The sequence below is a fragment of the Marasmius oreades genome, chromosome 3 (genome assembly GCF_018924745.1).
Source record: "Marasmius oreades isolate 03SP1 chromosome 3, whole genome shotgun sequence".
Classification (NCBI taxonomy): domain Eukaryota; kingdom Fungi; phylum Basidiomycota; class Agaricomycetes; order Agaricales; family Marasmiaceae; genus Marasmius; species Marasmius oreades.
In genome coordinates, this window is record NC_057325.1 from 4351029 (window position 1) to 4363400 (window position 12372).

The window sequence follows — 12372 nt, forward strand, 5'->3', positions numbered from 1 at the left end:
TTTCTGACACGATCTACGGCTCTCTCTAACTGGTCTAGCTGCGCCTATGGCACATTCTACTAGCGGTACTAGCTTTAACTAGCAATTCGGGCTCACTCTAGTTCTTAATACGATAAATATCGCTCTGTAGCACTGTTTAAAGTGCAAAAAGAACCTTGTAGCATAGTCAACTAAGTCGCATTACCGAGCTGCTAGTTAAAGCTTATGGCCGCTAGTAGAGTACACTAGCGCAGCTGAGGAACAGCTATCGAGCATCCCGTAGAGCTAGCCTGAAAACTGTAAGACACTACGTGAGCGGTCACTATTTAAAAAAGACCACTCTCTCTATACTATTATGCACTAAGCGATTAAGGGATATTATGTTGCGGCTTATGCTTCAGTACTGGACTCGTAACTAAGAGGGATGAAGTTTTAAACAGACTCCTGAAGAGAGAGCGAGCACTCTCAAACAGAGACAGACTTAGAGAAAGGCGTGCCAAAGTGTTGAGCGCTAGCGGTTCATACGGACTGAGTGGATGCTACAGAGAGAAGCAAAACACACGCCCAAGACCAAGGACGAGATGAAGTTAAGCGCGAGTGGTTGGAGAAGTGTCCGAACATGTGAGAGCAATAGGGACAGACTGTCTTCAGATGTTGAGGGTCGGACTCCATGTGCTGAACCATATGAGTTCTCGCTAAGAGACTAACTGATGAATAGAGACCAGTGACATTAAGAGCTAGACTCTTCCAGACTGTGTGCAAATGCCTGGTGGAAAGAGCTAGCGAAGTCAGAGGCATATGCTAGTGGTGCTAGTGAGCAAGAGTGCAGCTAGATAACATCGCCTGCAAGAACCCAGCATGGGCAGCCAAGCCTGAAGACGATTTGTAAGCTAGTGTAGAAATTGTATATATACCAGGCCTGTATCCGTAGTTAAGGCAAGCAAGTACTGCCAGTGTGTAGGAAAGTTTCGGAGTGACTGCCCACACATAGCCTCCAAATAGAGATTAGATTTGCCCTGTTAAATCAGTGATTGGATAAGAGATTGGATAAGAGCAAATTATTTCAGAGAACAGTTCAGAGACCTTCAGAGATATTCAGAGATAGACCAACAGAGGTCAACTCTAGAGAACAGTCTTCATATTGAGTTTCATAGTCCACAGAGGACCCCTAGCTTTCCACTCTCCATTCTAGTCCACTGGACACAAAGCAACCCCACTACAAAACCCCTAGCTGTTCAAGTGCATAGCACAGATAGCTGTAACTAAGAGCTAGCTTTTCCTAGTCTTTAGTATTACCCTTTTTGAGATAAGAAGTGTACCCTTTGACAAGCATTTCCACCCTTGCAATTCTTCTGGAGTGTTGAGTGGTGATAGACTCTTCACAACTGGGATAGCTATATTGTTGAGGATTGATTGATTTGTTAGTGCTACACATAGTATTGATAGGTTGGTTTGTTCTTGAGGATAGAGGTTGATATATTATTCCCAGCACCCATTACTGGCATATGCATAGGCAGTTCACCCTCCTGACAGATAAGTACAGAGGAGACGGCGCCCCACCTGCCAAAGAACAAGATATTCCTTCGTCCCTCCCTTTCATTTACTTCCCATGTTGGCGCTGCGGTTTGGTGGAAATTCCCCTTCCATACAAGGGCCATGCATATGATTCAGAAAGTGATGCTCCAACATTCGCGTTCAACAAAATATACTACTGAAATCCTCTAGATGTCATATGAGGGGATTTTCAAGGTACAATGTTCTATGACATGCACCTCAAGCCATTCATTCAAATGTGGGATCCTAGTCCTCTTAAGCCTGTGCAGAGGTTGTACTCGCAAGCCTCAAACCTTTGTTGACCATTCAATTGTTCAGGGAGAACATGTCCGGACGAAACGGCTTTATGGCCGCACCAACAAAAACCATAACTATGTCAGACAGATTGCTGCCCATAGTCGACACCAGCGAATGCTGTATCAGATGCGCATTCACACCAACTTCGAGGGGCACTGCAAGGGGAAGAGGGCAGGAGTATACAGAGTGCCAGATAAGGAGCGGCTGCCTCCTGGAAATCCAAAGGATCAGTATTCAATAGCTCAGGGAGAGCAGTTCTACCTTGCTCTTGATCCCTTCCGACAGCTTTACCAGGATGATCCAGCAGTAGAGTTACGTCTTCCGTTCAATTTTTTTTTGTTTTTCTACCTAATGAGATACAACACAGAATTTTTATGACCAATTACATGCCCATCTCTTTGCCCGCATCCTCAAAACTGACAATTCTGAAGATTTTAATGTTGAAGACCTCTCGTCAATTTGTTTTGTGAAGGACAAGATCTATACTCACAAATGTTTCCGCCTCCACTATAACACCTACAACATGCACCGCAAATCACACACCATCAGCACTCAATTACATCCCAATGTCATGCTTCTAGCAGATGATGCAACAGCTGAGGAACAGGAACATCCTTACCGCTATGCAAGGGTGATTGGGGTCTTTCATGTGAATGTCGCCTATTGGCGTCAAGATATGGCTTATGGGGATTCAGTGCTGCATCGTATGGATTTCCTCTGGGTTCAGTGGTATGAACTGGACACATCCTCTGCACATGGCTGGCAGGCCAAACGTTTCCCCAAAGTCCACTTCCTACCCTCATCTGAATACAATGCTTTCAGTTTTGTTGACCCATCCACTGTATTGCAAGGAGCATACATGCAGCCATTTGCTGGGAGATTGACATCGGATCTTGTCACTCCAACATCCACTGCAAGATTTTACAAGGGTGTCGTGAATGGGAAGTATGAGCTGGAGATGAAGGACTGGCGTCAGTATCAAGTGAATGAGTAAGTCTTTTTCTCTTACTGTTGTAGACTATTATTGACTTCCCTTGTAGATTTCCTGACTGCGACATGTTCATGCAATACCATGGAGGCGGTGTAGGACATTCCACCCACAACTTCACCCGTGGCCTTGAGGTGGAGGCTACATTCAAAGACCCTCCACTACCAGTATATGATCGCAACACTGGGATCGTCATGGTTCGCTCCTTGTCTCCAATAGACGAGGTACCAGAGGAGATAGAAGAGGAGGAGGAGGAGGGGGACGATAACAGCGAATTGTGGTCACAGACAGAGTCTGATTCCTCAGAGGAGTTATCTGACGATGGCTACACCTCGCAGGATGACGACCTTGACGAACTCGAGGACCTTTGACATCAGTTGAGGACTAGTAGTAGTTGTACAAGGTCTCTTTTTTTTTTTTTTCTTTCTCATTCATATTGGTTCATGAACTCTCCAGAGTTCATATTCTCTCATATCAACCGTGAAATTTATACTAGTTTATATATAATCATATTCTTTTAGTTATGCATATATATATATAATACATTGAAAGTTTATATATGTTCATAAGTGGCCATGAATGTTCATAAATGTACATGATACCCATACATTTTTGCTAATGCTTATGGTGAATAGCTGGTGCCAGTCTCAGTGACAGATCATCAATATATTCTCACATCATAAAGTAGCAGGTATATGTATGATTGTTACGAACCGAATACTCTAGAACCACTGCACCCAACAAGTGGGGTTTTAAGGCTAACACGGCAAGCACACAAGAACACAACTAACAACAAAAGGGGGACCACCGAGGCGACAAGAGTTACTCTGAGATAATTACTTACACAGAGAGCACCAAGAAGGTGTTGGAGAAAGTGCTGATAGTATCTTTTAGAGTGCTACTGAACTCACACAGAGGGGAATACTAGATGGTACTTTTTAGAGTAGTACAGAACTCAGACACAGGGAAGAATGCTTGGTAGTACTTTATAGAGTAGTACTGAACTCACACTGAGAGAGAAGAAGGGAAAAAGCAAAGGGACTCTATTGAGAGTAGCAAACCAGACTAGAAACAAGGGGTACAAAATAATAAGGCTGGGGATTCAGCCAAAATACATGGGGTTTATATACTACTGAGCTACCTACATGGGGATAGAGCTTAACCAATAGGAAATAACATGGAATAACCATGGAATAACTATGGATGACTATGAAAAGCTGTTAAATGACTGTGCAAAGCTGTGGAATGACTGTGCAAGGCTGTGCGAAATAGAAGAGTACAGATTTCTAGAATGCCCAAGATGCCCAGGATGTCCAGAAATTAAATTATGGGATTCTGTGAAGCTGGGACATGCCTTGGAAAGTGAACAATTCATGACAACGATATAGACCAGTTTTGGTAGTGTAGTATCCCGAGGTTTGTTCATCACCTGTTACCACATACATGTTGCCTTCCAAATCAAAATCCTCTGGCAGCTGAGAAAATGGGTTCCATTTTGTGTTTCGACTCTCTTCTTTGACAGCTTTTACATTGACAGTTCGGTGATATTTGATATCCTCTACTTAGTATTACACGGTCAATAGTTGAATAGATAGCTGACATATGTGCTACTTTATATAATCACCATCTGTCTCCACATATGTTCACGATATGTAGAGTCACATGACAATGCTATAAAAACTCAGCACAAATGTTTCCGGTGGTCCTTCTACCCTACTGTTGCATACATTGTTGATACATTGACCTTTGGTAGGTAAAATATGCCATTTGGACCCATTTCCATAGCAGGAGGAAGAAGGGACACCAGAAATTCCCTTTGCTGGACTGTGTTATAGCATGGTTATGGCATGGTCAACATATCTTCATTATATATTGAGTTTATGGGACATATAAAGTAGCACATATCTGTATGACATAGGCCAGTTTTGGTAGTGTAGGCCAAGGGGGCCCACCAGTTTAAAAAAAAGACCGTGGGTCAGTTTTCGCTGAGACGACCCCTTGAGGGACCCCCCCCTCCCTACGTAAGCTTCCCACACACCATATATGGTAGGTACATGTATCTTATGTTTTTGGAATATCATCCGACCTTCAATTTGGCTCCAGCTCCTCTTCTATTTAACTTTACACTGCTCATGAACAATGCTATACATTCTTTTCTCATCTACTTATTTTTGAAAACAACGACATGCACTGCAAATCCAGTGATATAATCAAGGCCAACACATCATAAATGTTATGTAGCCTTTATACTTGCATTGAAGGCTCAGTTCACCCTCACCTGTCTTTTCATCTGTCAGGAGTCGATCCTTGGGTGAGGCAAGCTGACAATTGAAGGGAAAAGGAATGACTCCTAGGTAGGATTGACCAGACAAGAGTGAAGTTCTACTGTACACTTGGAGTACTTATATACTACACTACTTAAGGGGTAAGGGGTTGAGGGGGCAGGGGTCTCCCTATCTATGATGGTCTACGGCGATCGCGAGTCGGACAGAGTGGTTGACGGTGAGGAGCTGAAGGAATCGAAGGGAGGATGATTGCAGAGATCGAAACGATCAAGTGCAAGGACGGGAGGAGTCATGATAGCACGTGAAGTTATGGAGGAGTACTCAGAGTACGGCGAGTTCATGACATTACCCCCCTCTTAAGGGCCTTTGCCCTCAAAGGCTTCATGGTTATACCATATACCCAAGGCTGACTTTTCTGAGTACTTTTGGTGTAATTTTCTTGTGGTCGAAATGGCAGAATTGCGTTAATCCGTCGGGCAGCACTCAGGTTGGAATGATGGAACTTTTCAATCATTTTCTTACAACCATTGCCAAGGTTGTCAACCGGTTCCCATGTGGATTCCGATAGTGGATAAGTGAGCCATTTGACAAGGTAGTGTAAGACGGAAGCTTTTGTCCAACGATTGTACACCATCTTGGAATCCAATATCTCTTCCATGTCCTATACAGCTTTGCCGTCCTCAACACTTGCTGGTTCTCAGGACACATCTTCTTCTTCTTGGTGCTTGGCGACGCAAGGTCGATGACTGGTGAGGAGTACTGTATGGAAGACACTGTGCACTCGCTTCCATGTCGCAGGGAGGTCCAATTTGTAGGGCAAACTGCCGACCTTCTCAATAATCCTTGAAGGGACCGTAACATTTATCCCCAAGCTTCACTGATGGTCATTCTGTTCTAACATTCTTCCCTTCGAGGTAAACTAAGTCTCCAGGCTTATAGTCCTCTGCCGGTCTCTGCTTGGCATCGTAGTACTCCTTCATGAGTTCTGCGCTGCAACAAAGGCATGCTTGTGCGTCATCACGGGCTCAGTTAAGCCGGGTAAAGAACTCTTCCACCGTTTCATTGTTCGTCTTTGTGAACGGTTTGGTTGCCTTTTGAGGGTGGAAGCCACACATTAGATAGAACAGGGAGTACCCCTGGTCGAACTATGGGTGTGGTTGTTGTAACAGAATTCCGCCATGGGAATCCATTCGTCCCAATCGTCTTGTCTCCAATTACAAAAGACCTGCAGGTACTGCTCAATTTCCATGTTGACACGCTCCGTTTGGCCATCTGTTTGCGGGTGGTAGGCTGTTGATATGTTCATCTTGATACCCAGGATGTTGTACAGCACCTTCAAGAACTTGGAGATAAATACCATACCCTGATCGCTGATCACCCATTCTGGGAGGCCGAAATCTCTCCAAACACAATCAAGGAAGAGCTTCGCAATTCCTTCGCTATCAACTTCGTCATAAGTGGGTACAGCGCATACTCTCTTACTAAGTTGATCAGCCACTACCAGTATAGCGGTGTACCCATGAGCCTCTGCGAGCTTGGTGATCAAGTCGCAGGATATATACTGCCACAGTTGACTAGGTACGACATTAGGACTTAAAAGTCCTCACAGTTTACTGGGGAAGGTCTTTGTTCTCTGGCAGGTAGGGCATCCCCTAGCGTATACTTTGACATCCCGATAGATTGTGGGCCACCAATAATATCGTAGTATAAGTTCAGTGGTTTTTGCCTGCCCTGGGTGTCCCGCAAAGTAGGTGTTGTGATGAAACTGAATAATCTCGTGCCACAAGCTCTTTTCAGGGGGTACATAAAGCAGGTTGTCCTTGGTCAAGTAGTCCCCATGGTTCTTGATGTTGCCCTTGTTTTCTCCCATTTCCAAGACCTTGACTTCCCATTTTGCCTTGTGTCTCTTGATTTCTTCCAGGAAGTGATCCCCAGGAGTACCTTTGGTACTCACAACGTGAATGGTGTGAAGGAATTCGGGTTTTAAGAGGACAATGTCTCTGTTATCATTTCCCCCCCTCTCATGGCCCTTTCATCTCGAAAGGAAGTCCAGCTTAGTCTGCGACTTTCCGGGTTTATGAACCAGTACAAAGTCATAATCCGCTAGTGTCACCAACCACCTTGCCTGTCATCGATTGAGTGTTTTTGACGTCATGAAGTACTGTAAATTCCGGTGATCGGACCAGATTTCGAATTGTACTCCATTCATGAGATAATGCCTCCATTCCGAGAGTGCGTGCATGATAGCCAACAGTTCCTTATCGTGGATATCGTAGTTTCTCTCGGTTTTGTTCAATCCCTTTGATAAGAATGCAATCGGCACCCACCCATCCTCTTGCTTCTGGGATAAGATTGCCCCCATTGCAAAGTTCAAGCTATCCGCTAAAGGGCGAAGTATACCACTCAAGAGTCAACCTAATATCAGAGCTATAGAAGTAGCACCAACACCAAATCAACCCAAAAACTAGTAAACCTCCGTGTAAAGTCTATCAATAACTCTACACACCAGGAAAGATTGCAAGGGTGGACTGCTTGGCAAAGGTTATGCACAAGATCACAGTCTCAATATCATATGAAGGTCTTATAAAATCAATGTGCAACTGCAAGTGTAAAACACCACAGCTACAGGAATTCTAGGGTTTGTAGGGGCTCTGTTTATTGTCCAGTGGACTAAGTGGGACTATGAATTTCGTCCATGGTAAGACTAATTCAAACAATTGGAGACTATTGTCCTCGACAGACACAAAAACTAAGTCCTTGGCGGACACAAACGCTAAGACCCTCAACAGATCACAAAACAGTAATCAAGACCTCGGCAGCCTACAGACGGATAGTTCTCAAGTTGACCTCAACAGTCTCGTATGTTCAAATCAAATCTTATCATATCACTGCACAAAGACAGGGCAAAATCTCTCTATTGGTGTCAAGAGTAGTTACTCACAGGCAACTCACTCAGGACTTTCCTACGCATGGGTAGTACTTTTTTTATCTACAGATACATGAGCTGCTTTTATACTACTTCTACGCTAGTTTTGTAATCCTATCTCTACTTGTTTCATCTCTAAAAATAATGCACTGTAGCTATGAATCCATGCGAAATCTTATTGCTAGGGACCGCTACGTGTGCAGAATCATGTCTACGGAACTTTTCCGTATTCGAATCATATGTTTTGGACCAATCTGGACTGTTCTTCATTCTTATTTCAGCATGTAGAATGGACCTACATAGGCATACCATATAGTATTTCCTGCCTACAGACCTTATCCTGCATTTCGATGTTATCAAATCATATGGACTTTGTGTGTCCAAGTAGTTCCAGCATATGGATCCAGAGTTCCGAACTCCCGTAGCACATGAACAGCGCGGACTCCGAGATCCGTTGTTCATTCCTACCTGGTTCCTAGGTACTCTATCTGTGATCTGGGATCTGTATCATACCTTTTTGTCTTTTCCTCAGATTGGGACTCGATCTACAGTTATATCAAATTTCTCCTAGTCTGCGTGGTCCTATGTCCAATTTCTTGTCAACTAAATCCCCCGTAGAAGTAGGTACTCCTAGTATGAAGGTCTTTTGACTCCATTAAGTTCTGCTATGAACGGTTCTGTGAAGACTACAAGTCTCCTAATAGTACAATCCCTTGATATGCCAGTGCATAGTAGAATGTAGAGAGTAGAACTCGGTGAAATACTGCTTAAGTCCTCTGCTCATAGTGTTCTACAGGTTTCGAACAGTCATACAGTTTTCCGACACAATCTACAGCTCTCTCTAACTGGTCTATCTGCACCTACAGCACTAGCTTTAACTAGCAATTCGGGCTCACTCTAGTTTTTAATATGATAAATATCGCTCTGTAGCACTATTTAAAGTGCAAAAAGAACCTTGTAGCATAGTCAACTAAGTCACATTACCGCTTCAACCCTAAATGGTGCATGATCGATAGGGAAATTGAGTACTGGGTCCGAGCATACTGCATTCTTTAGCGAGTCAAATGCTTTCTGCTCGGGGGTTTCCCACTTCCATATATGCTCCTTTTTTGTTAAGTCGTTCAAGGGTCAGGAGAGGTTGGAGTACCCACGAATAAACTTTCGGTAGAAATTCGTGAATCCTAGAAAGCTTTGAACGTCCTTAATGCATTCGGGCATTTCCCACTTTCTTATTCCGTCAACCTTCACAGGATCCATACGTAGACAGCCATTCCCAACGATTAAACCCAGGTACTTCACTTCAGCTTTATGGAATTTGCACTTTTCCGGTTTGAGGTATAGATTGTGCTCCTGTAGAATGCAGAGTACCTCGTCCACCGTTTCTCTGTGCAAGTCCATGTCTTCACTAAACATTAGGATATCGTCCATATAGACAATAACCTTTCCAGCAATAACAAGATCTGCAAAGATTTTGTTCATTATAGTCTGGAAAGTTGGGGGGGAGTTCGTTAGGCCAAAGAACATCACTAGGGGTTCAAAAAGGCCCTGGTTGGTCACAAACACTGCCTTTTGTTCATCCCCTTCTTTAATCCTGATATTGTTGTATCCCCATTGTACATCTAATTTTGTGAAAATCTTGGCATTCCGGAGTTTATAGAGTATGTCGGAGATGAGGGGAATGGGGTACTGATTCTTGATTATCATTGCGTTCAGTTTCCGGTAGTCCTGCACTGGACGCAGTTTCCTGTCCTTATTTTTTACAAAGAAAAAGAGTGAGGATATGGGGGACTTAGATGGATGGATACGTCCAGTCTTCAGGTGTTCTTCTATAAACATGTCGAGTGCTTTCTGTTCCTCTGCTGATAGTGGGTACAGTTTGCTTTTGGAGGGTTCTGAACCTTCCTTGAGTTCAACGGCATGGTCCCACTTCCTTTGCTCGGGTAAGGAGTCAAAATCTCCCTTTTCAAATACCGAGCAGTACTTCTCAAGGTACTCCAGGGGTACCATTTCTTCTATCGTCTTCTTTCCTTGTTCCTGCACATACTGGGCAGCTAGTTCTGCTGCTATGCTTCTTGCTGCGTGAATCTGGTCCGCTTTCTCAACTTTGAAGCGAATTTGCGTCATGAAGATTCGATCCTCCTTCTTGATATCTTCAGTATCTTCTTCCTTCCATATTTGCCACATTCAGCGACGTTTACACTCTGGTGGGCATCGATTAAACTGAAGGGTCCCCCTTTTCCAGTCCACTGTCGGGTTATGATGCCGAAGCCAGTTATATCCTATGATCACATCGCTTTTTCCCGTATCAGTTACAGCGAACGTGGTGACTTCAGTGTGATCCTGGATTGTAATTCGAAGTTTGACCATGTGGGAAATCCTGCCTGCACAATTAGGAGTTCCATCGGCGTTATAGACAGGAATTGGTCGAGCTAACTCATTCAATTTAAGTCCTTTGTCCATCGCGAATGCCTTATTGTCGTAACAACTGGTAGCTCCACAATCGAGGAGGGCTTCGGTAACAAATCCTTTGTGCGAGTTGAGGGTCTCCAAAGTCATCGGTACTAGCACAGAATCTCCTTGAATCTTCTGGATCCATCGAACATATTCTTTTAGCTGTTTAATGGTCGAAAGTGCATCTTGAACCGTCATCTGGAGAATATCGCATACTAAGTTATTGTCAACTTCGGACGTCCTGCTTTCATGCGACCATTTCTTCAGGAGATGTCATCCCTTTTCCTCATTGTGGCATAAGTTCCAATAGATCCAATAGACATCCTTCTTTGATGTGGGGTAAGGGAGTTCGGGATTACTAGTTTTAGGGGGTACTTGAGCAGGTACTCGCCAAGGTACTCCAGCCCTTTTTGCTTTTAGTGATAAGTTGGGCACGGGTTTTTCTGATACGTCTTCATCTTTCACCAAGTCACTCTTGTTCGTTAAAACACTGAACCAATTGTTATTGGATTTACAGACAAAGGGTCCCTTAGGTGGCATATCTTTCTTCCTAAGGGGTTTTAAAAACCTGCCTCCTCTCCAATTTTCCTGAACTCCACTTTCTCTGCAGTACTAAGCGATTGGATCTCATTACGAAGTCAAGACATGCGATTAACCCTAGGATGAGGGCAGTCCTGCGCAAGGTGGCCAACTTCTTGGCAGTTGTAACACTGACGGTTTCCACTCCAAGCGTTAGGACAAGCACGGGCCCGATCGATTTCCATAGGTCGTCCTTGACCTCCGAAGGTTACACCGGTTCCCATCTTAGCTTCTGCAGGTCCTGAGGTCGCGGTTGACACAGTGGGTACTGTAGATACCTAATTCTGGAAAGGGTTGTTGGTACTCTGGGGTACTGCTGCTGCAGGTTTGGCTGCCAGAGTATGCACATTATGCTCTGTTCTCAGAGTCCGTGCACTGTGCTCCTGAAGGTCGAACCAAATTGCTGCTTCCTTCCATTTGTTGTAGGTCTGCAGCATAGGATCCATGGCATAGATATGACTAATGAGGAACAGTTTGAGATTCATTTTTAAAAGCATCAGGAGTCCCTCCCCTTCAAGCCCGGATTCGGTTCGGTACTCCTCGAACTCGAGGAAGAATTGACTAGCCAACTCACTAGGTTTCTGGACCAGGCTGTGGAGTTTCCTCTGTGCTATATCCTTCTGGTCACCACCAGCGAAATCTCGACGGATTTCTGCCTTTAGGTCGTTGAATGATGCTGGCCACCATCTGTTCTCGATTTCCTGGATTTTATTAGCTGCCCATTTAGAAGGTAGTACTCTGTCGGTCATATGGGCAAGGGTTTTGAGGACCTTCATGTGGTCCACAGCATATTTCTCGGGATTTCTTTGGAAATAAATATAGAGCTGGGCAAAGACTCCAGTGTTAGAGTACAGGATGGGGTACGCATGGATTAGGTTACAGGTATGTGGTACACTACACTGGTGTACGTTGGGTACCGTCTATCATATGCTCTCGTTGTCATCAGAGTACCGACCTGTGAGGTTACGGTCCTCATTGCAGGATGCTCTCATCGCCGAAGGTCTACTCTCATTATAGGAGTATGGTTCGTCGTATGGCTCACTACACGATTCACGGATATTCACGATACTGGACATCATCATTATTCATTCTCCTTGGTCGCCAGCTCTTGTCATCCTCTATTGCCGATAGGCCCGTAGGATGGTCCGCCAGCATTAATCTGGAGTACAATCTCGTAGTAGGTCAGAGTACCGGGGTTTGGTACCCCTTGGAGTATGCCCTACGTGGGTGCTGGGTTGTTTTAGGCGTATGCTATCCTCAGTGTCAGGGCTCGAGGCCCGGCATATGCATAGGCGGTTCACCCTCCTGACAAC

The 12372-nt window shown here is 44.4% G+C and overlaps 1 protein-coding gene across 1 annotated transcript; it reads left to right on the top strand.

Moving 5' to 3' along the window:
- Positions 1 to 1733: 1733 nt before the first annotated feature.
- Positions 1734 to 3189, top strand: E1B28_006771 (uncharacterized protein; the record flags this gene model as incomplete). Its single annotated transcript, XM_043151470.1, has 4 exons — positions 1734 to 1796; positions 1852 to 2136; positions 2198 to 2820; positions 2871 to 3189. 4 exons carry the CDS (start codon positions 1734 to 1736, stop codon positions 3187 to 3189), a joined length of 1290 nt encoding a protein of 429 aa, XP_043012565.1.
- Positions 3190 to 12372: the final 9183 nt, after the last annotated feature.